The sequence below is a fragment of the Struthio camelus genome, chromosome 17, assembly GCF_040807025.1.
Source record: "Struthio camelus isolate bStrCam1 chromosome 17, bStrCam1.hap1, whole genome shotgun sequence".
In the NCBI taxonomy this organism is placed as follows: Eukaryota; Metazoa; Chordata; class Aves; order Struthioniformes; family Struthionidae; genus Struthio; species Struthio camelus.
The window spans coordinates 13,459,079-13,477,670 of record NC_090958.1 but is presented as its reverse complement, the minus strand read 5'-3'; the positions used below and the strand labels follow the sequence as shown (position 1 = coordinate 13,477,670).

Here is an 18,592-nt window from a genome sequence, read left to right as displayed (position 1 = left end):
AGATGTGTCATTAGAGATTAAGCAAAGAGTGTTGCATGCTTTGGACCTGGTGGTCCTGATTGCTGTTTGTTCAAGCACAGTGGAAGGAGCTTCCACACGTTCACCTTGAGGGAGCAGATGTGGGGAGAGGCCCGTAGGCCAGCGATTACCTCCAAGCACGGCCAAGAGACAAGGGCTTGAGGCTGATGACAGGAAAGCTGCCCTCCATTGCTAAGGTCTGGAGCTATCTAAGCTTCATCTTTTATTTATTTTGTTCTCCCCAGTGATTCAAAAATAACAACTTGGTAGGTAATATAAAAATATCCCCAAGGTTGTCAGTTTGGCATTAAAACGTCAGAAAGCGTATGTCTTGTTCTCTCCTGGTGCTGGGGAAAACAGCACAAGTTATAAAAAACCCAGCTGTTTACAGACACTGTAAATAATAGTCATCAAGGAAGAAGAAGAATTCAGCAAAAATATTCCCCCACACGGCAGGCCCAGTGGGGAGTGCAAAGCACTATGCATGATCAGCTGCGCTGGCATCTTTGCGAGCTCTCCTCTGGCCCCTACCGCAGCTAGGGGAGCAGGGGTTCCTGTGCGCTCGGGGAGGTGTCGGCTTTCCAGCCTCACTCCCGCCTTATTACAATACTTGTGATCATGAACGTTGTCACAGCCATACTTAAAGTCATTACCTCCTTCTTGGTATTGCTCTACAGGGCATTGCCATGCAGTGAGGGGTGGCTATTGCATGCGTGCTCAGCGCAGGCTAGGCAGGGAGCCCTTTGGTGTGAAGACCCAGATCAGTCCCTTACGGTTCCTGGAGGAAGTTGTTCCCTGGCTTTGGCAGCAGGGAAGGTTTTAAAAGAGGATACTAACCCATGTGAGGAAATAACTGGAGTGTTATTCCCCTTCAAGGCTCTGAAGGGGACCCTTTGTTGGAAGGATGGGTCTACATGGTGCATGTGATGTCGGGCACTAGAGGTTAGATTGCAAGTAAGGGAATTTGGGGGAAGAGAGTAGAGTAGAAATGACCCACACGGAGGAACAACCAGTAAAAAAGTGATCGAGGAGGTATTATTGTTAAATAAGTTCTCTCTGATGCACAGTGTGATAGGTGAAGGTCAACATTTTGCTTAAAGGAGCAGGCCGAGAGTCCAGAGCTGCAGACCCTCCTGGTGAAGTCTTCAGCAAGATGTGGAAGGGCAGAAGACCGGCAAGTCCTCTGGAAACAGCTTCACGTGACCACTGTCATGCCCTATAAGGGCAGTTGTTAAATGAGCAGCGTGATGGGAGATTTGATGACTGATCAGAAGCCAGCTCAGTGTTTGTATGCACCCAGGAAGCTCCTTCGCTGTAGAGCTTGGCCAAGACGGCGGTGTGTAATTCCAGCAGTTGACAGGCAAGGAAGACCCCAGCTGAAAGACAGAGCAGTGCTGGCAGCGTGCCTCGGGCAGGCTGGCTGCGGTCCCCGCACATGTCCCCTCCTGCTCTGCCTGGCACTGCCCTGGCATGGCTGTGCCTGACTCTCGCGGGTCCCTTGGTACAGGCAAGCTGGTGTCTGGCCTTCTGTCCATTTTCATATGATACACTTTGGTTTCCTTTTTTCAACAGGCAAATACTTTATTTTTCAAAATTTCACCTATTCCAAAACATTTTTTTCCAGTTTAAGGGGGGAATGACCATGTTAAAAATCCCACTCTAAACCCTCCGTCCAATAAAAAATTAAGACTGTTAGCGTAAAAGACTGTAAGGCCTTTACAGGTGGAAAACAATGTTATAATCGCAAATATTCTCTTAGGATGAGCAAACCCTTTCCTGTGCAACCCTGAAGTTGTCCCACTCAGACATGAACCATAATCTGCTAGTCTGACTTCACCCAACATACATATGTATCTTCTTTTACAGCCTGTCCAAACCCACAAAATACAATCAGCACGTAGTGACTTTCATGTTGATGATATTTGTATTTCCAGATGCTCATGGGATGGACCTATTTGCTGTAGCTGTCCATGAATTTGGCCATGCCATTGGCTTGACCCACATCTCTGCCGTAGAGTCTATCATGAGACCCTATTATCAAGGTCCAGTGGGGGATCCTCTAAAGTATGACCTACCTTATGAGGATAAAGTCCGAATCTGGCAACTGTATGGTAAGTTTGTGTCCCTTACCCACCTAAGGCCCATTTCTGCCCTGGGGCACACTGGAATAGCTCTTCTCTGGGGCAAGCAGAGCATGTGGGGAGGATGCTTCTAGTGCTTCTTTATCTTTGTGCATAGGAGTCAGGGAATCTGTGTCCCCCACAGCCAAGCCTGAAGTAAGCAAAACAGACGACCATCCCTTTCTGCCAGAGCTGCCAGAGAACCGCTCCACTGTCCCGTAAGTCAAGCTCATTTCTGTTCAGCTGTTGCTGATATTTTTGCAGAGATTATGTAGCAGTAAAAGTCCACTTAGGCATCAGGATCTTGTCTGCTCACCCTAGCTTTTGTATTTCCCTCTAGACCTCTTGCCTGCCTATAAACACATACACAGAGTACTCCTTCTTCCTTATGTCCCCTGATCATCATCTGCTTTTTTCAAGCAATGTATGTGTAGATTGGAGACTGGCCAGCCAGCCCATAACTGGAATGGTTAATAGCAACAGTGAGTGACAGTTGCTGCTTCTCTGTTAGCTGATTTTTATCGTTCAAGGCACGTCCAGAAATTCTGCATCATCTTGGAATGCTTTGCATTTCCCTAAGATTCCAAATTTCACCCATGTTAATGGAAATTTGTCCCCACCGCCCTTAGGTGAACTCATCCTTGCTGAAATTTTAATCAAACTTCTGCAGTGTCCTGATTTGTGCATGCATAACTTACCTAAATCTTTCCATGGTGAGCAACTCCCTAATGTACCTGCGGGGGAGAATATTGGAACAAGTGGACCGATAGCCTGACTCTAGCACAGCTTTGAACTGGCAAAGGACTGCTCATATTGAGTGTGTCATCAAGCAACCAGCACACCCTCATTTCGGAAAGCTCTGGATCATTAATAAATGTTGGAATTACCAAATTGTTTTGCTTCTAGGGTAGCAGAAGGGTTAGGAGGTGGAGTGTCCTTTTGACACTGAGTAAATAGGTAGAAGTTAACGATCACACACATTTTTTACCAGATACCAAGAGTGTCCCAAGTGAGAGCAGCAGAGATGGAGCAGGTCCCCCAGGAGGTGCCAGCTTTGTCTCCTTGTCTGCCCCTCTCCTGGGTACGACCTTGAGGAAATTACTTCACCTCTCTAGGCCTCAATTCCCCCTCTGTAAAGAGGGGATAACAACAGCGTCCTTCCTCACAAAGGGAAAACATGAACAACTGGATTACTGCTACAGCAATGGGGCTACAGGAGAATCTAATCTTGAAAAAATATGCTGTGCTGCAGTTACATCTTCCCATCTGGGCACCTTGTCCCCACTTGCCCTGCTTGGGGTTATGCTCAGATCATTAGTAATGATTAATGCTACAGGGAGAGCATGTCCCTAACACCGGCCCTCAGTGGCGTTAAGAGCTGGTTCTTGCTGTATACCGTTCCCTGCAGTAGTGATGGCACCTAGGGCTGGCTGAGTTAGTGCTGCCAGCCGAGATGGGCTCTTCTAGGCCAGCCTGGAGGCTCTGTCTCTCCCGCACTAGTGTGTGGCCAGCGTAAGTAGCCGTGTGAATTTGCAGTGCCCTCAGTAATCTTTCTTGCTGCGTAACTTCTAAAGGAGCTTGTCCCTGTAGCCCTGTATGAGCATCGTCTTGGAGCTTGTGTGTGTGGTGTAGGGGACCTAGGGATGAGAGAATACATGCACCTCTTTGCTGCTGCTGTAGCGTGTCATCCTACAATGGCAGCAGGCAGAGCAGGAAACTCATCCACCTCCAACCCTTTCTTTCTGCCCTGTGTGTGACTGGGAGGATGAAGTGGGTTCACCTACACATCTGTCACTTTGTGCCTGAAGAGGGCTGTGAAGCTGATGCTGGCAACCTTACATAAATCTTCTATCAGCAAATTAGATTTATGCTTGCCTGTCACCCAGAGCAGCTTTTTTGTGTAATTTCCAGCATCCTCTCCTTGTTCTCTATCAATCATTATTTTTCATGCAGGCTGCATAGCTCTTTAGGTCCTTCATACTCTGTGCCTTTCTCACCTACCTTGTTAAAAGCATCTCACTATCTCAGGTGGCTTCCACCATATATCATGGGGCACTATCTAACCTCCAAGTCTCTTTGCTTAGTCTTTGCTGCTGCCTCACTTTCCAGCTTTGTCACCTTTAACTGGCTTTTCTGAGCTCAGCCTCTGAGCACCAAAGTTCCCAGCCCCTGGAGTCAGATGCCTCTTGCCTTTTTATTCATCCAACGTCCTGATGCTTTAGGGCACCTGGCCGGACCATGCTGTCCTGTGCCACTGGGGAGCTGGAAGCCAGCACTGCCTTCAGCTCCTTCAGCTAGTAAACGTGGAGTCTGTGTCCCTCCGCTCTTCTCAGCAACGCTCTCAGGTGGCCCAGGGAGCGCGTCTGCCACAGAACTGCCTTCAGGCTGATGTTTGCCCCAGCCCGTGCCTTGGACATCCTCCCTGCACATAGCTGGGTTCAGAGAGCGCGCTGGGAGAGCGAGGTATATCAAAGAGACGCAGGCTGTGATGCTCTGTGCGGCTCCTCGAGAGTGAAATAACCCCTTCACCACGAGAGCCCGGAGCTGCAGCGCGGTTTGCTTCAGCTCTGGCGCTGCGGAGAGCTGCGGCGCTTGCGGCTGGGAGGAGCGGCTCGCGGGCTGGGGCGAGCGGCGGCAGCGCCCGGCTCGCCGGAGGGCGAGCGCCGTCCTGCCTGGCCCTGGGAGGGATGCTGCGCCACGCAGGGCCAGGACGGGGGCCGGGGAGCCTCGGTCCCGCTGCCGGCGTGGGCCCGTTCTCACCCGGCTCATCTCTCCGCAGGCTCCGGAGGGATGTGCCCAACAGATGCAATACTCACTTTGACGCCGTGGCCCAGATCAGAGGAGAGGCTTTCTTTTTCAAAGGTAAGCGACTGCTTTCACCGCTGCTGGTCTCCATGATCCTTGCGTGCCTGAAGCCCTGCAATGATGTACGTACAACACTGCCAGGCTAGCTCTGTAACGCTGGCAGAGGCGATATCGGACCATCTGGAGCGTGCGATTAGGATAAGTTGGCTCTGAGTTCACAGACTGGAGACTACTTCTGGGTCTTGCAGTGCCCCCAGACCCAAGCAATGCTTCTCACAGACCACTAACAACTTCTGGCCCAGCTCAAAGGTTTGAGACCTTTAATCAACCCACTAAGGCTGAGGACAGATGATAAGGAAATGTTAATGTAGATGAGAATCCAGCCTGCAGTGCAGAAGGAATCGCCAGTCTCAGCCCTGCCAGACGCGGGGTGACGAAGGAGGTGCCAGTACGGAGGATGCCCGGGGACATGCAGCAGCGCTGATGAGTGACAGGCAGAGATTGCGAGGAGAGGGGGCAGCAGCTAACCTGGGACTGTTAGGGAGGAGGAAAAGAAGGGATGTGGTGAAGGTATCCGAATGACTGAACAGTAAATCACATGTTTCTCTTTATCCAAAAAAGAGGAGAAAGCCAGCGAAACTAAAACACAATTTATTTAAAAATGACAAAAATGAATATTCTTTAACACAGCACATAATTAACCAATGGAGTCTGCAGCTGGGAGAACTTAAGGGTGTGACAAGGTTAGGAGGATTCTAGCGGGTCCCTAGAAAGGGGGAGAGATGAGCAGAGTTTCTGCAGTTACACTAATGGAGGTAAGCCCTCGTGCTTCTGGTCACCCGCTTGTCACCGGGCGTGCGGTGCTCAGGGCTTTCTCGCTTTGAAGTGGCCGTTCTGGTGAAGATCCAGCCCTGTGCTTTCCACTCTGCCCCTCATTGATCCTTTGCACCCCACTGCCCCGAAGTTGAAAGTGCAGAACTAAAATCTGATATTTGCAATGTAGAGACAAAATCTGGGCTGAACCAAGGATTAACAGAACAACAGCGCTCTGTGGCTTTTTTCCTGCACGCCTTCGACTTCCCTTGCCTCCTGCACTTCATCTTCTCTGCTGTTGCTTGCTGTGCGTCACTCGCAGACAACACGCACGCGGTTACAGAGGCATCTGCTTCTGTGTCAGCAGACAGTTGCTGACAGTGTTTCTCTGGGGTGCCCCGCTGTCTAGGAGGGTAGCCCCTCTCTGCGTGACACGGCGAGGCTCGGGGGGAGGGAGGAACGGCGCGAGGGCGATGCTGTGTGCGCCCTTTGGGGAGCACAGGGCACAAGAGGATGTTCCCCTTGCAGGAGTTGTTCAGTTTTGTACCTGCAACTGTGGATTCAAATGCTGGCTCCAAAAAGCCCCAGTGAGGAAGGGAAAATAAGAGACAAGAGCTGGTGTCCAGGATAAATGGCCATCTCTTTTTTTTCAGAGAGGAACTGAAAAAATCAAAGCCAAAAAGAAATACCTCTCAGTCTCTATTTTTTGCATATGCTTATTTTTGCGTATGCTTATTGTGGGCCCAAATGCCCACAGTGCCCAAATGCCCAAAATGGAAAGGCCCCGGTGTCAGCGCATCGGAGCTGCGAGGCTGCCTTTGGGGCTGCAGAGAGCGCGGGGCTGCCGTTGCCCTTCGGAGGCTCCCGGCGCCGCGAGGCCCCGGCTGACCAGAGCCCCCGGTCGCTGCCGTCGGACGGTCCGGGGCGCCGGGGAGCGGTGACGTTGCCTCCTGGGCAGGATTTTAACGAACTCCAGTGACTAGCTCTCACCGCCAATGAACATTTTGTTCTGGGCTGATCCAGCTGATTTCCTAGCTGAAGAGAAGCGTCTCCCGCTGTGATCAGACACAGGGACCGGCGTTCCCCAGGGCTCCCAGACTTGATTTTTATTCAAGGCAACGGTGGGTTCTCTGCACTTCTGAAGCTCGGCTCGCTTTGATTTAGGTGCCTCACTACAGACTCCTGAAGTTTGACAGCTTTGGCCTGCGTGCGCGTTTGTGTTTGTACAGTGCACGCAGCAGGCTTGCCAGAGGCATCCAAAGTACTGCGAGCATGGTGCACACCTGGAATCAAAATCACCTAGTTTTACAGAAAGCAATTGCTTCAGCCCGTCATCCATATAAAATGAGACGCTTGGGACAGCAGGACTTTACACTTAGCTTTCATCCTTCTCAATCTGCCAGCTCAGAGGGTGATTTTAAATCACGCTGTCTAGCTTAAAACGAATGTGGGTTGGGGTTTTTTATTTTATTATATCTTTGCATGCTAATGGCAGCAGTTCCCCTGCATATCCAGCTTTGCCTGGTGATTGTCTAAGTAACTGCAGCACTTTGGCAAGCAGGCTTGGCCACGACAAAACATGAGCGTGGGTAAACTGGGGCCATCATTGCTACCTCAATTGCTATATTTTTGGCTTTTTCCTAATAGCCTATCAAAAAACCCAACAACAGAACTAACCATCAGGCCAGACCGTGCCTGACTCTGAGTGTAGGTTTAGACCTTGTTTGCTGCAGCTGTGCACCCACTGAGCCCAGTGCTACGAAACGGCTAAAATGGCAAAAGCGCCTGGGCTTCGCTTGTTGTGTCAAATTAGCACAGAGCACTTAGAAGTTTAGCTGTGTATCTACTAAAGGAGCAATTATTTCAAGATATATTTCATATTAAAAAACAGTGAAAATCTGGCTTGGTCTAGTGCCTCTCTAATTAGTGATGCAGAGATCATCTTTATTTAATTACATGTGTTTCCATAGACGTACGATGGCCATCGAGTTTGAATACTTTTTTTTTTAATGTTCTTAAAAAGAATCTATAATTATGGCAGCTCCTACCACATTTGAATGCATTATTCATCCATAGGCTTCAGTCAGATAGAGCAAATATGCAAACTGGAGCAGAAGAACAAGAATATGATATAAATCCTTATAATTATAATAAAAACCCTCTCTGCAGATGTTTAAGTGTTGGAGTTTTGCCTCCTGCATTATTAGGCTAAGATCCAATTTCCATAAAATTTTGAAAGACCATATCGCAATCTGCCAGCTCTGGAGAAAGAGCTGAGCATCTTGAATACAAATCCGAAGAAGCATCTTTGGTTTCTGTTGCTCATTTCCCCTTGGGAATCGATGCAAAAGCAGATGTAAATAACATGCAATAATTTCTAACAGGCAAAAAACAAATATGAGACAAAGTTGAGAGTTAGACATCTTGCTTTGACTCGGATTTCACTGTGTGGAGCTCTCCAGGGAAAACGCAGCATGAAACGTGCTGCAGAAACTCAGGCTGAGAAGCCCAGAAGTAGTGAAGACGGTCAGTTTTCGAGTTGCTACTAACATCATTAAGACTCCTCTGGAAATCCAGCATGGAGCATCCTCCCCCCACAGAGCCAACCTGGTTCCTTTTCCATACCCCAAAATATTCACAAAATGCCCCCAGCCAAACTCTCCTTTGGTATAAGCCGGAGCAGCTTTACGGCAGGTGTGGGAAGCGTGCCTGCTCGTGCCACCAGGAAACGTGGCCTTTTGCAGCACCTCAGGACCGACGTCCCCCCGCTTAGCATATGCCTTTAGATTGTACCCAGACGCCTTCGTTGTGCCTCCTTTTCTGTTTTACCCCGGTCCTGCTTTATTGATATAGTTTCCTCCTCCTCTATTTTCTTACTCCCTTTCTTCATTTAAAAAGCTCTGAAACGTCAGTTAGCGTTTCATAGGTTTCTAAACGCTAGGACAGCCGGGCGCCGCGCTGAAAGCGGGGCAGCAGCCGCAGTCAGCGCTGTTTGCAGAAAGCCCCCGGTGCTCTGGGGAGGGCAGAAGCAGGCACGCTTCTTCAGAGCCTCTCTAAAGGCTGTGCTAGTCCGGTTTAGTTTTAGCGGCTCCAGTGATCCTTAGGCTGCTGTTGCTAGGAAGTCCCCGTGCAAAAGCGCCGAGGAAGGCGATGAAAGACCTCCTCTTGCCTTGGGTGATCTCCGATTGAGCGGTGCAGCAGCACTGGTGGGAGCTTCCCTCCTCAGGCAGGACTGCGATAACTGCAGTGCGGCGTCCTGGAGTTGCTGCGATCCCAGAAAGGGGATGTCTCCTGCAGGCTGCCAGGGGTATGAAGAGCTAGCAGCTGATGGTGGGAAACAGGACGCTTGTAATTCATAGCTCCCATCCTGTGCACTGTGCTTTCTGCTCCTGATGCATCCCACAGCCGTCATCTCTTCCCCCCCAGCGCAAGTGTGTTGCAGTGTGGTTCAGTAATGTCCAGTCTGTTCCTCCAGGCAAGTACTTCTGGAGACTGACTCGCAATAAGCACTTGGTCTCCCTCCAGCCGGCTCAGATCCACCGTTTTTGGCGGGGTTTGCCTCTGAATTTGGACAGCGTGGATGCAGTCTATGAGAGAACCAGTGACCACAAGATTGTGTTCTTCAAAGGTGAGAGCAAACGCAGGGATGGAGATATCCCGTACCCCTAGCGACGTGTCTTCCTGTTCTATAGCTCAGCGTCAAGGTAACTTTACGGTCTGACGAGCCCTGCAGACAGGGGAGACGCGTGCCGCTCAGTAAGGTTCTCCCAGGCGAGATCGGAGACGTGCTACCAGGCCGCCCTGTGAGCCCGAGAGCGCCAGGCTGCCCCAAGTGAGGCTGTTAGGAAGGGCAGTCAGACAGTAGCGACCAGGTCCCGTAAGAAATGAGGCAAACCTCATTTAAGAAAATCTTCAGACAAACCTAATTGAAATCTTTGCTTTTCAAGAGCAAAGCGAAAGCGGAAACCACCTTGCCCCTCCACTTTACAGGTTTTGTTCTCTTTCTTTCCTTCTTGCCTTTTCTCTCTTTTTAATATTTTTTGCCGAGAAGGAAGGCAGCTGCAGAGGGGACAAAAAATGAGAACCTGAAGAGCTAGGGTTTGCTTATTACATTTCTGTTTCAATTTTCTTCTTAAAATAAGTGGTAGAGTCCTCTTTTTTTTTTTTAAAAACTCCCTCAAGTTTCTTTCTGAGAAGCTGGGGGAGAGATTCGTTCTCCGTTCCTAAGGAAATGTCCTACTAGCATCTCTCACATGCCGCGGTGCCCACTGAAATCGTTTGGGACTGTTGGAGTCACCTAGCAGGCTTCTGCAGGCCCTGCAGCCGGGGGCCGAGGCGTCCAAGCCTCGGGCAGGCGTGGGGTTGTGTTTCTGAAAAATCACCTGCTGGAAGAACTAAATGTATCTCCATCCCATATGTTCCTTGCACCGTGTTTGCTGCCCGTTGCTGCTCTGGCAACATAAATAACCACATTGGTTCCCAGCGTCGCGGCCGAACATTGCTGCCTTCCCTGGGAGCCTCTCGGCAGCGCGACCCGGCACGTGACAGCAATCGGCGCCGGCAAAGCCGGCTGGGACCCGCCGCCCCAAGGCTGGTCCGCCGTCCCGGCTCCGGCTTGGCTCCCGGCTGCTCCATCCATGCTGCAGGCAAGGTCCGCGGCGCTTTACGGAAAAGCAGGTTTTGGGGTAACTTGGCCAAGTCTCTTTCAGTTGGAAGTTGCTTTTTGTCTCCCTAACGATCGGCTCCGAGCCTGGGGAAGGATGGATCCGAGCAGTGCTGAACCATGAAAGTGAAGCCGAGAAATGGGTTTCGCCTGGGTAACGGCCCCCCCCCGCCCCGCCACGGGCGCCTGTGCCCGGCGAAGCCGAGGAAACCTTTCCGGCTGCCTGGGGGCACACTAGCTCCCCAGCAAGCCAAAAGGGCTCTGCAGCCGCCTGCAAGCCCCAGAGCAGTGCCCGGCCGAAGAACAACGCCTGCGGGACGAAAGTCGCCCTGCTGCAATCGTCGCGCCGGGGCCAGGCGCCGCCCCGGGAGCAGCGGCTGGAGAGGCAGCGGGCGCGGATGGCGCGGCAGAGCGCGGCGGCGGCGGCGTGAGCCGCGGGGGAGCGCAGGGCTGGCTGGCAGCCGGCGTGCCCGAGGCTCTGCCGCGTGTTTCCAGCGGCCTCGGGCGGCCCTGATTCTGTTAGTGCAGAGGGAATCGAGCCAGCCGGATTGCCGCAGCGCTTTCCGCAGCTGGCCAGGTGTGGAAGCCACGGGGCTGCAAATGCAGCAGCTGCTCTGGCAGCACGCAGCTCCCCCGCGCAGGGCTGCGCGCGAGCCCGCGCTCCCCTCCGAGAGCCAGGACGTCGGCGCGGCGTTCCCGGCACGTGGCCGGGGAGAGGTGCCACGCGGCACCGCGTTCCCTCGCGGCGGGGAGCTGGGTGCCAGCCCCGTCCGGCTGCCCGGGTCCGGGGCGGGAGGCTGCGCCTGCCGGGGACGGACGGACGGACGGACCTCGCGCGGCTCGGCTCCCGACGTGACTGTGTGCGTGATGTAGGTGGCACAGTTACAGCTGTGCTGCATCTGGAGACGGGCCCCTCCAAGGTGTCACCTCCCCTCCAACACAGCCGTCTGTGGCCCCCTGCAGTTAGTCCTGCCTAACTTGTAAAATTAAGCTAGAGGTTTTCTTTCCGGCCATCAAATACCGTCTCGTTCTCTCTCTCCGCTGCTATTTCATTGATCCCTGGACGGAAACCAAAGCGCACAAATTACCCTGCTGCTGATACACGGGCATCTGCTTAACTGCCTCTTCAGATTTTCTAGAAAATCGAGGGAGGAAAAACCTGCTCTGTAAAGTAGGTTGTGTAATACGCAAAAGGGCACTGCAGAGATCCTGCCTTGTCGCAGCTTACCCAAGGGCTGTCTTAGAAAGAGAAAGACTGTCCCAGCGCTTAGAGTATTAAGTTGGACTTGAGAGATCTGGGTTTATTTTCCTGTCCGGCCGCAGAGGCCCTGTATGACCATGGGCGAGTCATTTAGTGCTTCATTTTTAGCTGAAAAAAAAGAAAATATTGACAGTGCTCTCCTGCCCAGGGAGGGTGGTGGTGGCTGTGTAAAGCCCCTTAAGAGCAGTGAGCTGCTCAAATGTGATTTTTTTTTTCCACCCCTGCACACCTTCCTTACATCTCTTAAAATCAACAGGTCTTTCAGCCCGACTGACTCTAGTTTGGCATGTTCCCTTCCCAAGCTGGGATCTGCTTTGCTCTTCAAGAGCTGAAGAGCAGGCAGAACGTGCTCAATTTGTCCTCAAAAGCAGCACGTAGCTTTGTATTTCTTGCACTTGGATATTAGGCAGAAATCAAAAAAAAGGGCGGAAAAGGCAACGCCACGACCAAAGGCGCAGCAGAGGCGGCTAAGCTGACGCCGTGCAGCGTTGGCAGGCTGTTCGCGTCCTGGAGCCGTCACGCCTGCAGCAATTCGGAAGCGGCGTGGGGCGAGACTCCGGGGAGAGCCTGACACAAAAAGCAGCTATTCTAAGAGATTCCCCAGCAGGCTGCTTCCTTCCGGTCCCCATTCTTCAATGCCAGCAACGCAGCCCTAAGGATTGTCCCAGCAACAGATACTGAAACATCAGCTTGTCTGTGGGGAAGGCAGGTTTCAGCTGTGAAACAAATGTGATTTTGCCATGTGCCTCTTTCCTTTCCTCAGGAGACAGATACTGGGTGTTCAAAGACAATAACGTGGAGGAAGGATACCCACGGCCCATCTCAGACTTTGGTCTGCCCCTGGGCGGAATCGACGCTGCTTTTTCCTGGGCCCACAATGACAAGACTTATTTCTTTAAGGACAATCTCTACTGGCGCTACGACGACCACGAGCGGCGAATGGATCCTGGGTATCCTTCAGAGACCGTTCTGTGGAAGGGAATTCCCAGCCCTTTGGACGATGCCATGAGATGGTCAGATGGTGAGTCCATAGGCCGATTTAGGAAAAAAACAGTGCTCCATTTGCACAATATAGACCCTTCGGCCCGTGCCTGCTTAGGTAAACTGCTAAACCCCAGGCGTGCAGACGTTTTTACTTGTCTTATATAGAGCTGAAAAAGGGAGCTAGGCTTTGAGTCAAAGCTCCCTATGCTGCACTCTGCTCACTAAAAGACATTTTAAGTTCAAGCAGGCAACAAAAATATCTTGGGGCCCTAATAATTGGGTTTTTTTAAAAGAACACAGTGGATCTTGTTTTTCAAATGATTTTTATCCTAATATATGCTGTTTTGCTTTTCACTGCATTTGTTATAGTTGGATTTTCAGCTAGAGAAATAAGACAAAATATGGACACAAATATTTTTAAAGGAAGTATTTCACCCAGAATAAGGACTGTTAGGACTTATTTTCCAGGGATTAGATTTCTCAGTGGCTTCTTCTCCCTGAAAAGACCGTGGAAATTTTGTTACAGGAGATGTTTAAAGCCAGCCATTCACTCACAATAAAGTGATACTTCCCGTTTTTATTTACTGGTGACCTAACAGTGTAATAGCAGCTGTTAAACCAGGCAGAGGAGAGGAACATTTCCACAGGCTTATCGAATTGAATTTCAGAAGCTGTTGAGAGTGACCCACCATTCACTTTGATAGGAGTCCTTCGTAAGTGTGGAACGTGCTTAGAGAGTTCAAACCCTCCCTATTCATCGTGGAAAAAGTGAGCCTGAAAGCAGAAGGTTCACAGGTCCCGCCTGGGCCTTTCGTGGGGGTGTGAGTGGTGCACAAAGTGTTTAGACCAGTCCTCTGCTAAGTAGGAAGAACTTAGCACACCGAGGTAGTGCTTAATGGATTGTTTATCTAAGAGTATGGATGCCAGTACACAGCCCAAGCCATTAACAGTTACGTGAAGCCGCCTTCAACTTTATCATGCTCTGTTACCAGACCGTCCACTGAGGGCCACTCAGAGATGTGTATGAGTCACTGGGTACATGTATCTGTGGATGGCTGCAGGCTCTTCGCCCCGCACACCCTCAGTGCCAGTGGGATGCCTCTGCTGTGGGACATCCCAGCAAAGAGCTGACATCTCACCACCCCGTGCCCTTTCCCATCCGTCCTGTGGCTCCTGTCTGGCTCAGGCGCGTGTGTGAGATCCCAGGCAGGCAGGCAGGCATCATCATCTTCGAGAGCGTCCTACCACCGGCCACTGTACTAATAGAGGGTATTGGCAAAAAGCAGCAGTATTGCACATGCCTCTGCTCCTTGTGTTTCAGCTGAGGGTGTAAATGCTCCTTTGCTGCTGTAGATGCTCCTGTGTGGTTTCCACTGGAAGACTGCCCATGTCCACTAATCTTGCCTTTGGGTTTTGGTTTCTTTTCCCAGGTGCAAGCTACTTCTTCAGGGGCAAGGAGTACTGGAAAGTGCTGGACAGTGAGATGGAAGCCGAGGCTGGTTATCCCCAGTCCATTGCTAGAGACTGGCTGGTGTGCAGCGACATGCAGTCGGACTCCCCAGAAGCAGCAGGGAGCAGCAGGACTGGGGCACGCTCAAAACCAGGGCAGCATGATGAGAGCCGGTCAGAAAATGGCTACGAGGTCTGCTCCTGCACGTCATCCTCCGATTCCCTCCAGGCTTGCCCTGTGCTCAGACTGTTGGCCAGCCTTATACTGACGAGCATGTGGACAGCAGCACGGATGTGCGCAGCTCTATGACATCTCATCACACGGACAGGACCACACCACAGTGCTACAGGGACGGGAGGTGGATAAAATCCCAGGATGCGACGCGGTTGCAAGCAGAAGAAAACATTCCTAGGAACATACCAGAAGAGGTTTTGAATTCTCCATGAGAAGTGAACAGTGTTTTTTTTTTCTTTTTAATTTTAGTTTAAAGGTCTAATAACAGATTTTGAGTTCTGCACCTTCTTATTCCCCCATCCAGTTAAAGATGAGAGCAGCCTAATGTTGAATTTAGAAATGTTCCATAGAGATGTGTTGCTTTGAATGTTTGGAAACGGCAAATAAGGGAGGGGAGAGCGACTGTGAACAGAATAGATACTGGTGAGAGAGATGGCAATATCCTGGGAGGAAGGGCAGCAGGGCTAGAGGAGAGACGCAGTAGTTACGCTGATATTTGATGACACAATGTACACATCCTATTGGATGTACTGGGTAGAAAGAAACTTTGGCTCCACTAAGATTAACTGCAAGGTGATCATTTTACTATCAGATCTGCTGTGGTAACTGGTGTCAAGATAACCTGTATCTATGGGTCAGAAACACCTTTGCCTTTCAGAAGGCAGTGCAACTTATCTTTGTATCTAAGTCATTTGAATTTAAGAGTTTATCTAATAAACCTTGGCTGCCTATACACAGATCTCACAGTCATCTGCCACATCAAGTCTGCCACCTTCTGCAGGGTGCTGACAACCCAAGGTCAGGAGCAGCCTTATCTCTATGCAAGCAGCAAACCTGCTCTGTGCAGCCCATGCCAGAGATGCCATTATACCCACCAAACCAGTCTCAACCATGCACATGAACTTCTCAGCTCGTGGAGTTTCTGTTTCAGCTTGATTTACGTTTTGAACCAAGATGAATCTCATTCATTCGTGACTCTACATGCCTGGCTGCATTGTGGTGAATGGGATGGAGTGGGGGAGGGATGCTGCACAGTTAGCCTGAAACTCTTCTTGATAACTCAGCCAAAGTTGAGAGTGACAGAAGAGCTGAGTTAGAATGCTCCTGGCCATTTTCTCACTGCTAATCCATTTTCTGAAATATAATTTGGGCAACTGACAGGCCTTGAGAGGAGCAAGTGAGATCCTGTGGAAGGAACCGTGATAGAGCTGTTGAAAAGGCCAATCTAGTGTTGTCATGGGGTGTTAAAGGGGAGAAATTGGCAGCAGCTTCTGGGACATACTGTTCCTCTCTGCCCAGCTTCCTTAAGCTCCCACCATGGCTCCTTGCTGCCTCTCTCTGTGCCAGACGCTGAATGCAGTGTCGTTTTGGGACCCAAGGCTGCTCCACTCTCCCCAGTGCCAACCAGGGCGTTTGCCATTGGCCTCGGTCTAGTGCGAAGCCCCCAGCAGAACCAGCTAGATGAAGGGCAGCAGAGAGCTTGGGCTCTGCGTATCTGGAAGCAGCCCTGGTCCCAGCCGGGTTCTGGGTGACAAAACCGGCACTGACAGGCCCCATTTCCTGCTCTCCAACAGGAAAGATGCTCTTCTCTCTCTCTTTTTTTTTTTTTTTGATTCTCCTCCACAAGGGAAATATCCAGAAGCTGCACCTGGAAATCAGAGGAGGTGGTGGTGTGACTAACTCTGCGTCCACACGTTCTCCAGGCCAACTAAAGAGCCTTCTCTTGTGACAAGGACTGGTGGCCCCCTCCGTCACGTTGGATGCTCACTGTTGTGCAAATGGAGGCTGAAGTAACATCTCTGGGTGTCATGAGCTGTGATGGACACCCCCACATCCACACTCACATCTTCCAAAGTTTAAGTTCGGGGTCTGACAGGGGAGGCAGGGAAGGACAGTTGTCCTCCATATAGAGGATAAATATCTTGTTGAACGTCTCATTGAATTCAGTATACAAAACAGTACAAACCAGAGCAGTAGGGTGCACAGTCGCTTCACCGTCCACAGCGGTGTAACCATATTATGCCAAATTCACTGCAGAGCCCCCTTGTCCCCAGTCCTTCCCTGCTGGCATCGGGGATGTCCTACTCTGCCATGACTATCAGCCACTGTCAGCACACCAGAGAGCAGGAAACCTTGCCCTAACCTAACCTGTTGGCAAATAACTAACCTATATGTGAATACCGAGCCATTCACGGAGACCTCCAACATCCTTATCCCAATAACAGAGGAAGATCCAGACTGTCCAGCTGCAGGGAAAACCTGTGGTTACCCGTTACAGACTGTGCCAAGGCTGCCCCTCGCAGACTGTGCTGCCGCGGCGCCGGTGACCACACTCGCCGGGTTGGGGATGTCTCCATGAGCTGCAATCCCGCCTCTGACTCCGAGAGACCCGTGGAGCCGTCGCCCCTGGGAGCAGATGTCCACAGCGCAAAGGCACCGTGGTCATTAGCACCTTGCGGGGAGGCGTCCCTCCGCCAGGGCGCCCGGGCCCAACCTCGCGCCCCGCACAGCCCAGCCAGGAGATGGAGGGCCGCGAGGGGGCCGGGGTGGGTGCGATGGGACGGCATTCGGCACGGCCCTGCAGGGCTAGCGCGCCTGGCTCACGCCTCCCGTGCGATGCTCTGAGCTGTACGTAGGTTTGGTACTCGGGGAACCTACTTGGCCTTTGCTGGTTTTTCTCCCAAAGCGTGGCTGACCGCACTTTTCCCTGGGCCGGGGGCAGACGGGGGGCACCTGGCAGAGGGGCTGCAGCGCGGAGGGGCTGCGCTGGTGCGACGCTGTCGGTGAAGCACGAGCGGCCACCGCCGACGCTCTCGGCACCCCAATAACGGGTAGGACGCGTCTCCTCGGCTCGCACCCGGGGACGCGGAGGCTGAGCGTCGCCAGACGGCCCAGCTCGCACATAACAAGTTTGTGCAAGGCGCCCGGGCTCCGCGCGCCTGGCGATGCCGAGACCCCGGGTCCCGGGCCCCGGACCCGCTGGAGCTGGCAACGGCCGGGGCGACGCAGTCGCGAGGGCAGCGCTGGCGTTCCCGGCGCGGCCACGGGAGGCCAGCAGAGACGGTCGCTCGCAGCCTCCCCAATGCCTGCGCCGGCGCCCGCAGAGGCCCGCTGAAAGGCGCGCTTGCAGGAGGATATTAACATTTCATAGCGATGCACAGGGAGAGCGTAACATGAATGTGGTCTCTGTACTCCAAAATACTGCTGTTGCTCCGCTGCCGAGCTCCCTGGCACCAGCCCTGCGGAGGAATTCCTCTCGTCCTACCTACAATTGCTGTATCAGTTTTTCTCCACAATAACGTGTTTAGTATTAGCTGAAAAAGACAAACTAACCCCGGCACCCCCACACCCCACCCCAAAACCCTGAGCATCGTATTTATATTGCATGTGGTGCCTTATACCCTCCAAACTGAGTCTGGCTATTTTCCAAGTCTTTAAATTCTCAGAGAACTTTGTGAGGTTATTGCAACGTTGAAATACTTATCCAATGTAGCAGGACAGATGGGATTTTAAAGTGGGGGGCTTTGGCCACCCGAGTCCATGAATATTTAAAGCTGAAAACCTCATCTTATAGCAGCTGTGCTCATTGCTGGGGCTGGTTCCCATGCCTCAGTCGGGATTTTTCCTGGCTTTCACAACCCACTCCTCCCCAGGCTCAGCCAGCCCTTGAGGCCCTTTCTGTTTTGTCGCTAAAAAGAAAAGGAGAAGGGAAAAAAAGAGTAAGGTGGGTAGGAGCAGTTTTCACATGACAAAGTCATGGAAATGCCTGGATTAAAAAAAAATATATATGTTAGATGAGGCCTGGTATTTAACATCTTAAGACACACAATAAAGTTGTTGAGAAGGGACTCATCTTTACTTGCAAATTCGAAGCACAATAGGCATCTGTGTTATAAAAGGTTCCTGTCTTCCACAACCCCCTCACAGCCAGAAAGCAATGCTCAGCCTGTAATCCAAAGGGCTTTTCTAAAATGCAACCGTCTGATTTACTAAGAATGAGATTTCTCACCCTTCCCCAACCCCCAATTTTAATAAGAAAATGCCTGTGCATAGCTGGGCCAGAGGAGCAGGGGACAGGGATTAGCCCTGTGGCTCAGGTGCAGCTTGTCTGCATGATGCACCATATCAGCACGGGGTTAGAGACCTGCTTGCCTTGCCATGACTCCCAGGTGGAGCCACCCTTCCTTTGCAGATGGTGGTTTAGGAGCAGGTAAGTGTCAGAGTTGGCCTAGGCCCTGCTGCCA

At 51.6% G+C, this 18,592-nt stretch overlaps 1 protein-coding gene across 8 annotated transcripts in view; it reads left to right on the top strand.

Moving 5' to 3' along the window:
* Positions 1 to 15,081, top strand: part of MMP17 (matrix metallopeptidase 17) — a 78,369-nt gene extending 63,288 nt beyond the window's left edge. For 2 of the 8 annotated variants that reach the window (XM_068910695.1, XM_068910693.1), the window contains exons 5-10: positions 1,953 to 2,129; positions 2,257 to 2,356; positions 4,918 to 5,000; positions 9,232 to 9,384; positions 12,444 to 12,701; positions 14,095 to 15,081. In XM_068910695.1, coding sequence (XP_068766796.1) covers positions 1,953 to 2,129; positions 2,257 to 2,356; positions 4,918 to 5,000; positions 9,232 to 9,384; positions 12,444 to 12,701; positions 14,095 to 14,423 — 1,100 coding nt within the window. In that variant the 3' untranslated portion in view covers positions 14,424 to 15,081. The remainder of the gene's footprint in view (positions 1 to 1,952; positions 2,130 to 2,256; positions 2,357 to 4,917; positions 5,001 to 9,231; positions 9,385 to 12,443; positions 12,702 to 14,094) is intronic. The other 6 variants (XM_068910698.1, XM_068910697.1, XM_068910700.1 and 3 more) reach the window with 4 other exon arrangements.
* Positions 15,082 to 18,592: the final 3,511 nt, after the last annotated feature.